The 18,121-nt window shown below is 38.0% G+C and overlaps 1 protein-coding gene across 12 annotated transcripts; it reads left to right on the top strand.

The window, feature by feature from the left end:
* Positions 1 to 7: 7 nt before the first annotated feature.
* On the top strand, positions 8 to 17,996 carry NEK4 (NIMA related kinase 4). 12 transcript variants are annotated; one of them, XR_015701467.1, is made up of 17 exons: positions 65 to 296; positions 3,797 to 4,063; positions 5,076 to 5,273; positions 6,160 to 6,267; positions 6,937 to 7,091; positions 7,762 to 7,903; positions 8,737 to 9,162; positions 9,602 to 9,655; positions 9,879 to 10,022; positions 10,907 to 11,047; positions 11,435 to 11,501; positions 11,894 to 12,000; positions 13,287 to 13,375; positions 14,038 to 14,243; positions 15,924 to 16,057; positions 16,464 to 16,537; positions 17,775 to 17,996. XR_015701467.1 is itself a non-coding variant. In XM_087744569.1 (16 exons), exons 2-16 carry the CDS (start codon positions 3,950 to 3,952, stop codon positions 16,865 to 16,867), a joined length of 2,178 nt encoding a protein of 725 aa, XP_087600695.1. In that variant the 5' UTR covers positions 8 to 292; positions 3,797 to 3,949; the 3' UTR covers positions 16,868 to 17,996. The 12 variants fall into 12 exon arrangements, 10 of the variants coding, with proteins under 10 accessions (XP_087600695.1, XP_087600687.1, XP_087600686.1 ...); XR_015701466.1 differs by having other exon boundaries at positions 16,775 to 17,996; XM_087744569.1 differs by lacking the exon at positions 16,464 to 16,537 and having other exon boundaries at positions 8 to 292; positions 16,775 to 17,996.
* The last annotated feature ends 125 nt before the right edge of the window (positions 17,997 to 18,121 follow it).

Below are 18,121 nucleotides of genomic sequence, written 5' to 3'. Positions count from 1 at the left end.
CCTCGCCCGCTTCCAAAATGGCCGCTGCAGCGCCGCGGGGCGCTCGCACCATAGAGACGTGCGGCCGTCCGCTCTGCACGGCGTACTCTCTGTGGCAGTGGGGAGCCCTGGGCATCTCTATGGCAGCGGCGGCCGCGCTGCTGGGCGGGCGGGCCCCGGGGGCACCGGCCGGCGGGCACTGACCGGGCCCGGGCGGCGGGAGGATGCCCCTGGCTGCCTACTGCTTCCTCCGAGCCGTGGGGAAGGGCAGCTACGGGGAGGTGAGCCTGGTGCGGCACCAGCAGGACAGCAAGCAGGTAGCGAGGGGCTGGTCGCAGGGGGGCACGGCTGCGGCCGTGGCTCGGTGTGAGGGGAAGGGCCGTGGCCTGGTCTGGGGATGCCGCTGGGGCCGTGGCCTGGTGGGGGAGTGCGACCTTGGCCTTGGCGTGTGGCCCTGACGACAGCCCCGGGCACGACCAGGGCTGTGGCCTGGTGTCGGGGTGCAGCTGTGGCCGTGACCTGGTGTTGAGGTGCGACTGCGGCCACGTGAGCGGGACTTGCCCATCGAGGTATTCCTGTTTTCCTCCCTTGTCCATGAAGACTTTTATCAAAGGTGTGGAGAAGACGTTTTCCCCCTTTTAATCTCAAAAAACCCCACTAACCCCCCAAAATCCTCTTTTTTTTTTTTTTTATTTGCATTTAAATAAAATTGCGTATTGTTTTTTTAAAATGTCTAATGCCTTGTTTTGGGGAGGAAAACCTAGCTTTGGGCGACAGGAAGATACGGCCCGCTCTTTTTAGCGTGAAACAGAAAAGGTTGCTCTTGGCTTGTTTCTCCTTGTGTAGTCTCTAAGACATGCACGTGGGGCAGAGATAAAAATGATAGCAAGGACGGAAGAAACAGCTTCTGGTGTTGGCTTTCGCTGGCATCAACTCTGCTGGAGGAAGACAGGCTTTGCGTTTGCTGTATTGACTGTGGCAGAGCCTGGAAAGTTTCGGTTATGTCAGGGTTGAAGTGCAAGCATTTTTTCCTTTGCCTTTTTGTTGGAAATTTGAAATAATCTGTCTTGCCTGGCCAAAGCAGATGTGTTTGATAGAAAATGCAAGAAGATAAAGAAACGGGAATGGAGGACACCCACAGAGCAGTACCGCAGAAGCCATGGGCGTGAGCCTTATGCCCAGGATTTGACTAGAGATGGTGGGAGAAGCGTTTGTGCCCAATGGTGATCAGAGGGTGCATCCTTTCTGGATGGAGGCAGGGAAGAGGCTGGAATCCAAAGGCGAATCCCTATAACCTGTGGGTTGGAGTAGCAGCGGTGGCAGCACTTATTCCCTCCAGGCCAGTCACCACGGTGCATAGTCCAATGTCTGCAAAGAGTTGCTAACCTCGTCGTCCTAAAAGTAAACAGTGCGTTCAGGTGACTTTCAACCACGTACAGGTCCTTGGATTTCATCTCTGTCATGCTGCTGATCATTAACATTGGCAAGAGTCTTGCTTCCTTATCGTTGTGATTTTATCTCAAATATTTGATGTGTTTTACTGTGTCTTATCTTTTGCCAACTTCTATAAACTTTCTTCTGTAGTAGGATGATGGGGATTTTTTGTTGTGGCTTTGGTGTAGTGCTACATGCTCTGTGAAAGAAATTATAGTTTGTTTAAGTGTATTTGCTGTTAACTGAATGCTGGTTTTTTGTGGAGAAGGTCAAGTGGCTCCAAATGTTTAAAACAAACAAACAAAAAAATTCAATTTGTACACAATTTGGTATCAAATAAGGTGGAAGAGCATTGCAATAGATTTTCATGGAAATCTTGCCAGGATAACGTGCTCATTAAACCAAATATAATCAATGCTAGGTTTAAAGTTAGGCTATATGCGCGCTTTTTGCATTTTGGTAGTACATCATCTGAAGACAGATGCTGATATAAAGCTAAAAGCTTTTGGTTTGCATGCCCAAAGATACAGTTGTAGCTGGCTTGTCACATAGAACACAGTAGTTACAGCATTTCTATTTTATTTTAAGCTTAGATGATGCTGTATACAATTAGTTTTGTCATATTCCTCTTGGGAGCTATGCATCATTGCAGGTTATAAGAATTGAGGAGCTTGTCTAATATCCAGCAGACTTCTGAAACACAAAATCACGAGGTACTGTTGATTTCTGCATAATTGGTTCCCTTGGTATATAGGGGGCAGATTTCCTCAACGCTAATTAAATGTGCTGGACTAAATTAATAGGGCCAGCCTGGGAAGTAGACACCCTAAGCAATTGCCAAGGACACTGAAACTGAGTAAGTAAAAAATTTTGTAGATGTTTCCATTTAGAAGCTCTCAGGTAAGAGTGGGGTCAGGTGTATACCATGGCATGATTGTTCTGTGGAAAGCTGATGCCCTAAAAGTGACTACCACAAAATTTACATGAGGAAGGGGGCCAGGTCAAACCTAAATATTGATGCTGTGTAGGATGAATGTGTGCTATGGATTTTGTTGTCCCATCTTCAGCTTCAATTATATTTTTGCTAAAACCTGAAATTCCTTAGAAATACATTTGGCATAGTACATATTAGGGAAGTAAATAACAGTTTTCATATGCAGTTTTAAAAAATTCTAAACTCATCTTAATACAGAATAAAAGAAATGTAGGAATGAGCGTAAGACCTTGTGGCTCTTTCAGTATGACCAAGAGTCTCTGCTTCCCTGTAATAGTTCATTTCTTCTTGAATACGTTTAAACCTGCATATGCAGAAACTCATAAATGCAACAGATAGTTTTAAGGCAAGTTTTAAAAAAAAGTAAATTATGTCTGCTTTCAGGTTTTTGAGAAAGTATTTTTTCAATGTGCCCCTAGCTGTACCAGTCCTCCCTCCAACTGCATCTCTACTTGCTACATTTCTTTTCCCGATTAAACCTTTTTTCCTGTTCTCCTGTGCTTCACTGTTTTGTAGACTTTTTGTACAAAGCAATTAATCCCAAGTCAGTTTTGCCTTGGGGATCTTCTGCTGGGTACAAGTTTTTTAAGAAAAGAATGAACAGACCTGAAAAGCTCAGCAGCATTATTTTGTGTGTTCAGAAATTCAGCTCTATTAAGTATTTCTTGTGACTATGACAATGGGAAATTTGTAATCTAAGCCTTGAAACTGAAATTTTAACAACTTTTTTGGTCTTCAAGTGTATGATCTATGTTTGCCGAAGTTGTGAGATGTTATTTCTTGAGTTTTGCTTTTTTCATGAAGAACATATGTTTAATTTCTGAAGAAGTGAAAGGAAAAGTTCACTTTTCCTTAAAATAAAATGAAAGGAGTTGGGTTTGGTTTTCTAGCAGAGAAGAGCAAAATAAGTCTAGCCAGATGACTTTTATCCTAGACATGCATTGCCATTTTTTTGCATATGACTGCATACTTCCCTTAATGTTGTTATATTTTTAAATTTACTATTGAAATGACCCATTTTGAGAGTAACTGTGATGGACAAACAGGTATTTTGGTATTTCGGGCTTAAGAGATGAATGATAAACACGCATTTAAAATGAGAGTGGGGGAAAAAAAGATAAATGTGAACATTAGTCAGAAGAAAGCAAAACACTACAAAATTCCTGTGCAGAATTTGATTCAGGTAGATGAATCGAATAGCCACAGCTGTTCCATTTTTAAAGTGTAATGGTAGAAATGATGTGTAACTACTAGACAAATTGCAGTCTCCATATAGAATAATGTGTGGAGATTTCAAATACCGTATTTCCTTTAGATTTGAGGAGTTCCCTAGGGCTTCTGCATGGTTGCTTTCATCTCTAATGATATACCTTGCAATTTCTTTTACAGTATGTCATCAAAAAGTTAAACCTTAAAAATGCTTCCAACCGAGAGAGGAAAGCCGCAGAACAAGAGGCACAGTTGTTATCCCAGTTGAAACACCCGAACATAGTCACCTACAGAGAGTCCTGGCAGGGGGAAGATGGCCTACTATATATTGTTATGGGCTTCTGCGAGGGAGGAGATCTGTATCACAAACTTAAAGAGCAGAAGGGTAAACTTTTGCCTGAGAATCAGGTGGTGGAGTGGTTTGTCCAGATTGCCATGGCACTGCAGGTAAAATAAAGTATAACTTTGTCACCTTCGGATATAAACTTAATTTGACTCTTTCTGCATTTAAAAATTCCACAGTTAGGCTGCAGACTTTGAATTCTAGTTTGGCTTGGTTAGCATCTAAATACAATGGTTATTGGTACATGAAAAATGTTCACAGGTCATTGCAGTCAAATTAATGATTTCAGGTAAGAAATTGCTATCATATTTTATGTCTATACCTCTGTATCACAGTAGACAGTGGTAACCTCCAGGGTGTTTGCAATTCTAGTCTGAAATGCTTCTCTGATTTGAAAGTTTAGATTACATTTACAAAATGTAGTTTAAAAAAAAGGCAGATTATTTCAGAAGTATTTTGTGTTTTGTGGTTTTGCTAGTGTTTTTAATGGTAAATTTAAATTACTAATTCATAATTTCTATTAAATCTTATCTCACTCTGTTGAAATTTAGTAATTGGAGGTTATCAAACTTTAAAGACAGTTCTTATAGTAGTAAAGACCAGACATAAATGTTAACACTGAGAAATAAGAAATTGGCCAGAAAATTCTCTCTTGAAGTTGCCTGTTGTGATCAGACATATGCAAGTCTACAGTGCCTGTTCTTGTTTATTATAAGACTAATTTTCTTCCCTGTTTACACAAAGCTCATATTGTATCTTCCACTGAAATTTTATACTTAAGACTAAGAAATGATTGTTAAGAAATGGGGGCAGCAGAAAGTGAGTTAAAGTCTGAGTCTTTACATTTTTATTTCCTCTTTTCTGGTGGCTTGTTAGAGCCACACAGGGAGATTTCGCTAAAGCAGTGCCAAGTTTTGGGTCCATGCCTATATCAGTCATTCTTAATGTTAATTCACTAATACTGTCTTTAGCAGGGCACTCCTGACTTTGATAGTGATGTGTCTTTTCTGTGTTTGTATTTTCCCTCTTTGACTTGTGTAATGTGATTTTACTTTTCAGTGTAGAAGAACCAATTATGGGTTACTTAACTCTATTTACATGTTTTCCCCCCCCCAGTATTTACATGAAAAGCACATTCTGCACAGAGATCTTAAAACTCAAAATGTTTTTCTGACACGAACAAATATAATCAAAGTGGGTGACCTGGGAATAGCCAGAGTGTTGGAAAACCAGTACGACATGGCCAGCACTCTCATAGGCACACCATACTACATGAGCCCGGAACTCTTTTCTAACAAACCCTACAACTACAAGGTAGAGTATGTTAATGCAAATGTCATTTCTACTTCATTAGGCAACTTATTTTGTTTGTCTGAGAAATTTTACAATCTTATCTATTGTTTTTAGTTTCTTATTGCTTCCAACTCTTTTTAATGTCCCCAAAGACCAAACAAAAAAAAATAAGGGAGAGATTTGCAGGGACCTTTGTTTCTGGAACTGTGTTTGCTGCAGTAGGTGGGAATTCATAGCGTGTGATAAGTTATCACAGCCAAGATGTTCAGCAGGCTGCCTGTACCTATCACAGCATGCCAATGTAAACAAAAATATCAGTCTGTGTTAGATAGCTGCATTTTCTAAATTTATTATGTAACAGACGGGAAGCTTTATATTCAGAAGTCTGTATTAGACATAACAGCAGCATTAAAGAAAAAAAAAAAGGCAATTTTAAATAGAGAAATAAGCAGTGTTGCTGTGAATTTAAAATGTAACAAAATAAAGCAAACATGCTCTTGTATACCTGTTCAGCTCTTGCTGCAAACCACACGCACCATACATACGAGTGTCTACAGTGAGCAAGAGCTGAGGGGAAACTGTTCTTCCAATGAAAAATCAAAAGATTTTCATTTGCCAGTTAGAACCAATGTTGTACTCAAAAAGAAAACAAACAAAAAACCCTATGAACAGCAACTTTCTACACTTCTTTTCAGAAAGAACTGGTGATACTTGGAAGAAAATAATTCAGTTGATCAAGATTAAAAATAAATGAGTGAGACTGAAGCCAAAAGTTTGCAGTGGAATTTGGTCTTAATTAGTTTACTGTCATTAAAGGCCTCTTTGAAAGCAGGTGACTAAGTCTGGAGATAAAACTTCTACAATTAATAAAAAGTTTCCAAAACTTATTTTTCTTCCCTTTTTTCAGTCTGATGTTTGGGCATTAGGCTGCTGCGTTTATGAAATGGCTACACTGAAACATGCCTTTAATGCTAAAGACATGAACTCTTTGGTTTATCGAATTATTGAAGGAAAGGTAAAAACTTCTAAAATTTTTTTATCTGTGCTTGGATTTTCTGTCCAGAACTTGAGCTTATCTTTTCCAATCAGAAATATTGCATGGAGTTAAAAATATTTTGCATGTTACATGCATCATCATATATGTTGTAAGACAGGTATTTCATGGAAGTATATGATGTAACACCAGACTCAGGGAGTTATTCATTTGTAGTTACTGCTCAAGTTTCTTGTTACCCTTTTGTTTAACTGGTATATTGATTAATTTTCAAAGTTCAGAGATGACTTACTTAATTTGCTTCTGGTTTGAAAACTGTGCAAAGAATTAAATCACTATCCATGTGATGCCGTTTTCCTGTTAGGCAAGACTAGCTTATTTAAGTATCTGTCTTGCTTTGGCATATAATGAAATCAACATGGATTTATTTTATATAAATTTTTAAGCCTATTCACAGAACTTTAACTGCTGATATTAATACAGAATTACGAACAGTTCTTAGACAAAACACTTAGAATTTCTGTATTCTGTTTGATGTGAAGCACTCGGGTAACTTTCAGCATATGAACAATGGGACTATTTTTTATGCAAAGTATGTAGCTGAATATAACTGTCATGCATAAATAATCTAGCAGTAGCCCCTATTGACAAATACGTTAAATAATACCGGACTTCTCTTTCCTTTTACAGTTGCCACCCATGCCAAAGGATTATAGCCCACAGTTAGTAGAAATAATACGAACTATGCTCAGTAAAAAACCTGAGGAAAGACCTAGTGTGAAAAGCATACTACGACAGCCATATATCAAGCACCAAATTTCTTTGTTTTTGGAAGCCACAAAGGCGTAAGATATTTTCATTTGAGTGATTCTGTGCAAAATATTCATGTTACTGTGGTCTTTGTTTTACAACTTTTCCTATTTTTTGTAGCAGGATAAAATTAGTTCAGTTATGTGCAGTTACAAAGCATATGAACATATGAGTTTCTTTAGATCCTTTGAGAAATAGGAGGGAATTAGAATGGAAACTAGTTTTTTCTGTGAATGCAGAATAAAACTCTGCAATGGTTAAGATTGCACAGCTTATTCAGAGAGTTAAAAAAGTAGCACCAGTATTTTTAAGGAAGCTATAGGAAATATACATCTTTCCATACGGTTCTTTGAGGCCATTTATCAGCTGAGAGTTGTAACACCAAGTTCCTTTTGATATTCACTGATATAATTATTTTTCTTTGTTACGTTTAGTCAATTATTTCACTGTTTCCAGATAGGACTGATCTTGGTGCTATGCAGAGCAAGTGTACATTGCTGGCAGAGTCTGAATGGTGTTTTTAAGCTCCTTTTATAGAGATGAAAATGAGTATGTTGTGCACAGTCTGTTGAAAAAGCCCAGCATTTTATACTCTCTATATGTAAGCTGTTTAGTGGAGTGGATTTTTTAATTGGTATAATCTAAAGAAATATCTTAAGATCTCATTGATGGTGATTGAATGAGTAGCTTTTATTTTCTTTACAGGAAAGCAGCCAGAAGTCATAAGAAAACAGTGAATTCTGAACCTAAAGATCCTTGTTCTGTGGTCCCAGTAAAGAATGAATCTCATAGCAGGAATGTTACACACCAGAACCACTCCTTTGAGCAAGCCAGGAAGTACAAAGTTGTGAGAGAGATATATTTTCTTTTTAAAAACAAAACAAAACAAACCCCACTTGATTTTTCTAGAGAAAAAACTCAGTTTTATAAGAAGTGCCTTGAGCATTCATGGGAACATAGATCTGATTCCTAGCAATGTGTAAAATTCCTATTAAGGAAGGAATTGTGTTTAGGCAAGAGTGGAAGTAAATAAACAGTGGAAGTAAAAAAACAACATCCAGTTTTTCATTTTTGGGTCACTATGTGAATTACTCATGGAGTATTTGAGGTCAAATATTTTTTCAAATATTTGATGACAAGTGGTAATCGTTTTTAAATATATGTTTTTTGACTGGAAAAACCTAATTATAGTTACAACCAAAAATTGTTTATTGTTGGAATTCTTTCCAGTGGTTAGAACAAATATTTTGTAAGAGTCAATCTTATGCGTGTTTTTTATTTTCTATAGTGAGTCTGCTACTGTGGGTTTAAGCTTTCAGTGCTGAAATACTGAATGTGTATGGTGTAGTACATCTTAAAGACTGTTGGTACTTGCTGGCTTCTGCCTTATGGAAGAGCCAAGGGAGTGCAACTTTTCTTCCATGGTCCTGGTGAAAAGTAGCTGTACTGCATGTGTATAAACCAATGCCTGAAATATGTCATTTGCATATGCAGCCTGTATCTCTTCATAAATGAGGGCTGCGGCTTTTTTGAGGCTCTTAATCTGTAATTGATTATAATTTCATTGCAGTTTATGTACTCTGGTATGTTAATGATTTTTCTTCAATGCTTAGAGTGTTCTTTCATATGTGCATAATACCCAAAATGTAATTAATTTTTTTGTTTTCCTGTTAATTCTAGAATGAAGAAGACTGTATTATCAAATGTAAAGCCACCAAATTTTGTCCCTCAGAGAAACCAGCTGTTGAGTTGGAAAGAAAACCAAGCAATAATGATTTGAACAACTTGGCGGACTCCTTAGCTACAGTTAGTGCAGTGAATATTGATATTTTACCATCTGAAAGGATGAAGTATGGAAGTGAGAAGCGTGACAGTGAGCATATTCCAGAGAATAATGAAGCAAACTGTTTAAATGTTCCAGGGAGTTCTAAAATAACATCAAGTAGCCCACTAATTAAGGAAGATGGACTACAGCAAAGAGCAAAGCAAACTTCTAAAACTGAAAATGTTGAATCTAAGCAGTCCTCTGTTGATGCTATAGAAGAAGATGGTGACACTTTGAAACTCCTGCAGCCTGTATCAAAAGACCAAAAGCAAACTGTCCTGGTAATGCATTTATGCTTATTGAAATAGACTTTGAAGTAGATTTAACTAATGGCCAGCTCTTAAAATTTAGAGAGCTGCTGCAAGTGTTTTTCTGTCAAAGTAGGATGCTACTGATGCAATTATAGAGATGCTTAAGTAGTTAGGAGCCTTGGCTTCAGATTTGCAAAGACAACATGGTGAAGTAGTTTAGGCTTGCATCTAGATGATGGAAATTCTGTTTTTACAGGGAACAACAATTTTATTTTCCAGCTGAGAAGAGAGATGGTAAAAGTAGTTTTGTAACTTCTTTGTTCTATGTTCTAAATAGGCTTGGCTAATCTTGAATTGGTCCTGATTTGGATGGGGAGGTAATAGGTGGTGATTGTCTTTTCGTTGCATTTTGGTCTACAATGAGATTTTCATACACGCCTTTCTAATGAGAAATCATTATCTATTGTAGAGCTTGGACTCTACTGAAAAGCTGCTAGCACCGTTTGTTCCTTTTGTAATTCAAGTAAGTGTCCTTCTTTGAAGGTTTAGTAGCTTAAAAATGCTGGTACAGCAGGTATTTTTTCTAGCTGTCTATTAAGTAAGAGTTTATTGTGGTTGTAACTGTGATGTGTTAAGGTGGATGCAGTCCAAATAGTAGTCACCTGTGCTGATTTTTTTAAAAAGAGTGTATGTGTAAATCTGGAAATGGCATGTCTAAATTTTTTAAAAGTACTTTTACTTATTAGGATGACGTCTGTCATGGAGCTTTGGGAGATGCTCAGGAAAAAATTACTTCCCACTTGCAGCCTCATAGTTCTGTCAGTGAACCCTCTCTCTCACGGCAGCGACGGCAGAAGAAAAGAGAGCTAGCTGAAGCCTGTTCAGAGAAGGTGCAGATGCTCAAAAAATAATTCTCCTCTTTCCTTTAAGACTCTTTCATTTTTTACTCTTTACAAATGGGACCTATTTTTTTTAAGCTGTTCTTGTTTCATGTGTATCTGTATAACTTCATTAGTAACAAAATGCAGAACACTCAAGATGTCCTTTAGAAACAGTCTGTGTAAATCTTTGAGAATGTCAATAACCTCTCAAGTGTGAGGTGGGTGGGCCAGATAGGTGCAAGGAAACGCAGTGAACTGTGGGCTTTGCCTTTGCTGTGCTACAGACTTTCCTAGCAGTTTCTGTCAGGACTTCTCACTGCTTGTGACTACAAAATGTGCAGCAGTACTTTTCTTGACTGTTGTGGATAAGGCCACTTGTAGTGCATAGTAGATTACTAGTATTTTAGAACAGACATGTGTAATGGCTGCCCTGAGCTTACGAGTGCAAACTCTAGGAAGAAAATCTTGGCCCTTACATATGCACATAAGCTAGGGCTCCTGTCAATGCTTCCACACTGAGCTGAGAGATTTCTTTGGGGAAAGGCACCGGCTATACAAGAACAGAGAAGAGGATGATTGGTTTTCAGTATGATACCCTATTTTTCTCTTGGATTTTGCTCTTTGACGGTGGGGACATTTGTTGCAAAAGCATTGGCTGAAAAATAGTCTGGGAGCAGTGGGACAAGATGTAGAGATGGGGAGAAGGGAAGTGGAAGCAAGCAGAGGTGTGGAGAGGGAGGGGTGAAGTGATGAAGTTGGGAGATGTGAGGAGGTTGCGGTAGGATCCAAAACCTCTGGCATCCAGCCTTACCATGCAAGAATGTCTTCTAGATTGGAGAGTACTTTAACTTTTAATAAAAAAGGTATAAATTCTTGCTCCCTTCACTTTCCAGTTCAGAGCAGCTGCTCCTCGGCCTTTACCTTTTCCTTCAGATGTGAACACAAAGACAGCACAGAGGTGTGCAGAGCAGCATGCTGCTGAAGTCTCTGAATCTGTAAATAGCACCAAAACAAGTCAAGTTGCCATTTCAAAGGTTAGTGCTGAATACTGTGTCAGCTTATTTTTGTCTCTCATTCCTTCTGAGCAGTTTGTTCTCTTGAGTGTATGCACAGTGACTAAAGAAATTTATAGTAGCTTCCTACCTAGTGGAGGTCCTGTCAAGCACTTGGTCAGTGTGAGATGAGAAGTTGCCTTGCTGAACAGGGAGGTCAGAAGCTCCTTTTCTAGAGTGTGTATTAGTCTCATTGACCAAGACTGTTTTGTAGTAAATAAGTAAGCGTTTGTTAGATGATCAGAAGATCTACTCTAATAGCTCTCTCTTCCATGTCAGTTGAAAAAGTTTTTTTTCCTTTATAGGTGATTAGATAACAAAAGCCACTGTGACGATTGCTAATTAACATCAAATTAACTTCTTTTGAAGGAGCGGCCCTTGTCAGCAAGAGAACGAAGGAGGCTGAAACAGTCTCAGGAGGAGATGTTTCCCTCTGGTAATTTTTATGTTTGCATTCTGTGTATAAGTAGACTGATAACTTCTTTGTGAAGAAATTATAACTTGCTGTCTGCTCTTCACTAACGCCTTCGGCAAGATGCACTAAGGGTCTAGTTCTGTGTTAAATAAAAATTTCTGTTAATATGTCTGTATTTTTCTGCTTCTTATTCAGTTATGTTCAGTTGTGTTTAGTGGTGACAACTTGTCTTTGAAATGTACACGAAGCGCAGAATATAAAACTTTCAGATAGAAGCTTCAGTGTTTTCTCTTAGCAGAATACCTACCTGCCTGTCTTCTGCCAGGTGATAGACTTTTTCTTGCATGAGCATGAAACTAACTGAAAATACATGCAGCTAAGTTGTAAATATTGTAAAAATGTCATCCTTCCAGTGATTCCAGCAAGACGATCGTCAAATAGTGCAGTAGTTGAAGCAAAATCACATATGGAAAATCATGTTAAAGTTGCTCAGTCCTCATCAGATCCCAGTATTTCTCAGGTAAACTGGGGTCATCTGCTTTTGAAATATTTAAATGCAGGCACAATTTGGGAAGAAAATGATATTTAAAGAAAAAACCTCTATGCGTGGAAGAAACTCTCAGGCAACAGGAGTGCACAGTTCTCTGTACATTGCTTTATAAGTCCCGGGGTAGAGTACAGATGTCTAATCCACCTTTTTGTTTGACTAGATCAGTCTTAAAATTCCAGGCTCACTGTGCGTTTTCACTCCACTTGTCAGAGATGAAGACTAGGGATCTCTTACTGATTGTTACGGGCTCTCTAAATTGCAGTGTTTACTTTAGTTTGGAGGGGAAAAAGTTCATCCTGAGCTATGCTTTAGTTATAGATAAATAGTCTACTTTAAATTTCTATTAACAACACACCACCTCTAGCCTGGTACATCTAATTTTGCTTTGGTAGTGGTGTTTGAACATTTTTTTTTTTTTTTAATCTGCAATCATGTTAAGTGCATACATTTATATGCTGGCAATAAGGAACAGTTGCTAGATAAAAAGTGAACAGTTTCTGTCAACATTCTCTTCCTTGTCTAATTACAAAGTCTTTTTTAAGACCTTAAACATACATTGGATAAAATCTTCTGCAAACATCAGGGGAACATTATTAATACCAATAAATGCAGAAGAGTAACTGTGAAGAAATTTTAGTCTGATTTCAGAGTGTAGGCTCTATTTTCCTCAGCCCAGCACTTGCATGGAAAGTGTTTTGCATGTTTTACCTATGTGTGTATGCTAATCACTGGTATCTAAATGCAAAAACTTCATCTGCATTCGCAAACTGAGATTACATAAGGTTAGTACACACTAGTTGTATGTGCATATGCTACTGATGTTTTTGCATATTATGCTATGCACTGAACACAAGACTGTAGAGACATGAGTGCTTAAAGTCTCCATGTATTTTAGGGAATGCTGAGAACTTACTGAACTGATGGGCTAAGAGTAATGACTTCGTCAGTTCTTAGCCAACTATATTATAAACATACATGATTTAATTGTTTTTAATAGAGGCACTTGGTGAAGCATTTATAGTGGTTAAAACTGCATGACTGAGATGTAATGCTAGTCAAATAAGCATTTCACAAAATAGGTCCTGTGTATTAGCTTGTATTTAAAACCAAAGGTTACACCTTTTAAATATTATCAAGCTGAGTCTGTAAAAATACGCTTGTTGACGAGTGTTTTTCTGTGTAAAAGTAATTCATGCCGTATTGATAAATCACTTTTGACTATTAGAATTTTTGTCATTTATTCCCTCTTCACTTAGAGAAAGAGAGTAACCCATTGCCTGTCTGATGATGAGTTAAGCTCTTCCACAAGCTCTACAGATAAGTCTGATGGTGATTCCAAGGAGAAGTAAGTATTTTGTTTAATACTGTGCAGGAGTTTTCACTGCTATATTGGACCTTGACTTGGAGTGGAAAAAAATGGCAGGAATTGCTTTCATACTTTATCTCTACACAGTGAGTGATTGAAGAAGTGTGTGATGCGTAAAGAAAACAAACTCCATTTAACTGTTGCCCTTCTGTGACTATAAACTTTCCATGCTTAACTTTCTGGGACATGTGATTGTGTACCTCTGTTTTTTGTCAACTGTAGCTTCCCAACAAGCCAGTCTTCCAGCATCAAAGGACATAAACTGTCAGGATGCGTTAAAAGCATGAGTTCAAAGGTGCCAATATGCTTCCTTTCCACTGTGAATGAGGCTGAATTTATATCTGGTTTTCTCAGTGTAAGCAGCTTCTCAAAAAAATGTAATTTGTTGCATTACCACAGGTGCAGCTACACAGGTAGCAGTAGCCAATAGGATTGTGAATTGTTGCTAGGCGAATGGGCTCTGAGCCTTTGTTAGATTGAAATACTGCTAATGCTGCTATTGATAAAACTGCACCACAAGAAGTAATTTAGCATGGCATACTTAGCAGGACCTCACTAAACTTAATGAAAGTCCCCTGAATGCGAGGTGGAGGTTGCATTGTGAACGGTGACTGAATTACATCTTGTTTCTCCTCTACTAGAAAAAGCAATATGAATGAAATGAATGACTTGGTGCAGCTAATGACATGGACGCTGAAAATGGACTCTAAGGAGAGCTCTGAATCCTGTGTAACCTCGACTCCAGCCCCAGAGTTTAAACTTCATAGAAAATATCGAGACACACTGATTTTGCATGGAAAATCACCTGATGAATCGGAGGAATTAAAATTTGAAGAGATTTCTTCAGGTCTGTTGCTCTGGTATTGCTTTAAATGAATGGTTGTCAACTGCTAATAATCAAAGAAAACCTGCTAGTAGGCAACAGAAGACAGTCCACTCTTATTTCCTCTCAAGTCTCAACAATGCTTACAGAAGTACACACCTTTCTAAATGATTTTGTGTGCAAAACCACTCTTATTTGCAGTTTGCTTGCCAATGAAAGGAATGTGTGATCAATCTGTGTAATTATTAATGAAGAGAGAAAGCTGGCCTGCAATACGATTTTTCCCCATGTGACTTATACCTAGAAGCTTCCAAAATGAACAGTTGGCGTTGGGTATTTTGAAATAAGATTTTTAAGGCATTCAAACAATTTGATACCTCAAAGCTTTGTGAATTATGGATAACGCTGAAGTTGTACACAAAGCGCTAAACACAGTGGAGGTTTCTACGAGTATAGAAGTTCATCCTCATTGCAGAATTTGGGCAAGCTTATTTTTCCTACAGATACAGGTGCAAGAATTGAATCACTTTTCATATTTAAGGTCTGGTTTAGACCATATGTATTCCAATGGTCTAAATGTATATGTATATGTATTCCAAAAATACATATTTTGTATTTTTGGAATATGTATTGTATTCCAAATGTATATGTATTCCAAAAAGCAAGAAAAAATTATATTTGCTATGACTGCACTTACTATGCAACAAGTGAAAAAGGTGAGGGTAGGTTTCTGAAGTCTTAGACCTTGTGCTTATTGTTTTAAATAATAAGGATTCTACTTGTAACTAGCCTGGTGATAGGCAAAGCGATGGGAGAACACTGGATTTTACTCTGGTAAGTTGATTCTGCATAGCTAAAGTAAAATACATTGAAAGAGTTTGTCTCTAAACAGGTATGACAGAATGTTGAAGGTACAAATTTCAGTGGTATTTTTCTTTTTTCTGTCCATTTTTCTCACTCTTTCGTATTGTGTAGTGAGATCCTCCAGCTATTTATTTACTGCCATTTGGGATGACAGGGCTACTGCATTTCTAAGCTGAAACTTATTTTAATTAGATCAGATATTTTATTTTCAGAAGGTGATCCATCCTGTGAAAGGAGTGTTGGTGACTTCAGTGATTAAAAGAGCAAGCTAGTGTTCTCAGTTCAGTTCCTAATGAAGGCCTCCCCTTATAAAACGATGATCTCTTGTTGGCAGCTTCAGCTGAGGAGCAAAAGATTCAAGGGCTGTTGAGACAAACAGGCAGATGGCAGCAATGATGCTGTTAGTATTTTACAGTGATTAGACTTCTTTTACATTTGCTGCAAGTACAAGTGATTGAATTATTAAAATATTTGGGTGGTGGTGTAGTATTAGAGAACAGTACTTTTCATTCAAGTAATATTTGTAATATAGTATACAGGAACCACCTGAAATGAAGTTACAGGGACCTAATTGTGCAAACTGTGTCTGCATTGACTTTGTACTGTCCAGTGTCTTAAGAGTTAGCATCTGAGTGCTTCTGATTCACCATGTTTGTTGATCGCTTTAGCTAGCCAGTTCAGAAAACAGTTGTTTCATGCAAATGGTCAGCTGGAATTCTGTGGTAATACCCACAATGTCGTCCTATATTCTTCTTCTGCATAGAGTACGAAAACGGGCTATACTGAAAGTAATTATTACTGCATTGATCTATTTTTTTTTTTTTTTTTTTTTTTTGCTAGATATCATATCAGTTCCTGACAAGATTAGGAGAATGGTTGAAATCCTGAGATCTGATGTGGTGCAAGGATTGGGAGTGAAACTTCTTGAGAAGGTGTACAGCATCATGGAAGAAGACGATGAAGTGAAAAGAGAGGTGAATGTCTTTCATATTAAAATTATTTCTTTATAAACCTAGATAAATAAGCAGGGTCTTTACTCCCCTCCCCTTTTTAGATATTGATACAGTAGTGCAAACCTTGATTCCAAAAAGTGTTAAGTAGTCATTGGCAGGCAACGGCCTGATTATATTGTCATTTTCAATCTTAAAAAGTTTGATTCTGAATGTGGACTATGTTCAACCACAAATTCTTCAGAAAGCACAGGAGCTTTAGAATTTTACCATGGTCCCTGAGTTTGTGGAAGATGCAAAGTATGCGAATAATTTTACTCTGTGGTATTTCTCTAATAGTAATTTATTTTGAACTGTAATTTTTTGCCTTGACATGCCTAATGCCCTTTACGTCCAAAGTGAGAAACGGTTTAATGTCTATTCCTAATAGAGGTGAGTGAGCAATACCTCCAGTTCTCCAGTTCATTTGATTGAAACCTTGGTTACAAATAAAATACTGCATGGGTAAGTATAACCTGTGAGGATCTGCTTTATATTTTAAATTGTTGGGTGAGATTTGGAACTGTCTTGCCTGCAGACAACAAAGACTCTTCCGTTTTTCTTCCCTCCCATTTATGTTGTCAAATTTCATGTGCTGCTTTCAGTTGAGTGCTTTGGTAATTTTTTTCTTAATATTTTGGTAGTTCCTGCTTTTTGCAACGTCAATGAATTTTGTGGGTTTTTCTTGTGTGTTCTAAATAGCTGCAGTTGCGGGAGCACATGGGAGACAAGTATGCAAGTTACAGTGTGAAGGCACGCCATCTGAAGTTTCTTGAAGAAAATGTGAAATTCTGACCAGAACTTTTTCCTTAGAGAAAAGGACTGTTTTATAGCTCATTTGATAGATTGGACCAGCTTACAAAACACGTTTATCCATTGACCTCCTTTGCTGGAATAAGGAGGTGAACTTGCAAAAAAAGGTTACAGTTGGTAGTAATATTTTTCATGTTAAAATGTGAACCAGGCTATCGCTTTCTCGGAAGAGAAACTGTTTAGTTTAGTTTTTATTCTCTTAATGAAACTTTTAAAAAGTTGCTTTTTATAGATGCAAAGAGGGACGGATACCAAGTTTTGTATACAAAGGAGTGTCAAAAAAAAAAAGATGGTTTGATTTGAATTTGTCATAGCAAAAGGTTTTTGGTATGGTCATATACTAAATATGGTAACAAAATCTATGCCAAGGCTATGGTGTGATAGGTTATAAGCTATTCCATCAAATAGTTGTGAAAATGTAGCAGGCAGAAACAATTACTAATTTTTGTAGCACCAGAAGCCCTCCAGGTTCTGTAAATTGCCAAGTTAAAGTGCTAAAGGGGGTGGTTGTACTGCTTTTAAGCAGAGCCCTTGCTTTTGTGTCTCACTGCTAAGGCAATCACCAAGGTGGTGGAAAGTATTGGGTAACTGGATAAAATCAGCCTGAAGATGTTTGAAAGGAACACAGCCATGGTTACCATGGTCCCAGCTGGAGAAATCCCTTTGCCTTACAAATAATAATTCCTTTTAGGAATGAAAGTGCCCAAGACCAGAGTCACTTAGAGAAATAGGTGTCTTAGCTTTTCCCTTTCTTTGCATCTAGATTGTGCCCAGGCATTGTTATGTGCACTACAGAAAAAGCATGTGTTCTTTTTAAAGGATAAAGAAGTCAAAAGGGAATCTAATTTGTAAAATAAAATTTTAAATGCACAACCTGTCTCTTTTCCAGCTTCCAGCTTAAATATTGTAACCTCCAGCACCTATGAGGGAGACTAACATGGCAGTCAGTAGTAAAAAAAGTGCAGTACCTGTGGATCCTGCTGCCTCTCACATACCAGATGCTCAAGTTACAAGGTTTCAAGAGCTATGGCATTATGCAGAGTCAAGATTGTTACTTTCTCTACCTGGGCAAATTTATTTTAAATAAAAAATGCTACTCTGTAATCTCCTATCCTAGAACACTTTCCAATTCTTAGGTGGGGTATGTACTGTTCTACAGTACTTGTTACAACCTGACACTACTGCTAGCTTGTTTTACACATGGTTAGAAATATTTTAGTAGAAGTCCAGCTGTAG

The sequence above is a fragment of the Nipponia nippon genome, unplaced genomic scaffold (genome assembly GCF_047370975.1).
Source record: "Nipponia nippon isolate SJK-2023a ecotype South Korea unplaced genomic scaffold, ASM4737097v1 scaffold_9, whole genome shotgun sequence".
NCBI lineage: Eukaryota > Metazoa > Chordata > Aves > Pelecaniformes > Threskiornithidae > Nipponia > Nipponia nippon.
The sequence above is the reverse complement of the archived record's forward strand: the minus strand, read 5'-3'. Positions and strand labels throughout refer to the sequence as shown.

Excerpts from the sequence above, each read along its gene's own strand:
- NEK4 (XM_009460604.2), top strand. The coding sequence starts at position 204 with ATGCCCCTGGCTGCCTACTGCTTCCTCCGAGCCGTGGGGAAGGGCAGC. Across the intron at positions 6,268-6,936 it reads ATCGAATTATTGAAGGAAAG|TTGCCACCCATGCCAAAGGA; the intron begins GTAAAAACTTCT and ends TTCCTTTTACAG. Across the intron at positions 7,092-7,761 it reads TTTTTGGAAGCCACAAAGGC|GAAAGCAGCCAGAAGTCATA; the intron begins GTAAGATATTTT and ends TTTTCTTTACAG.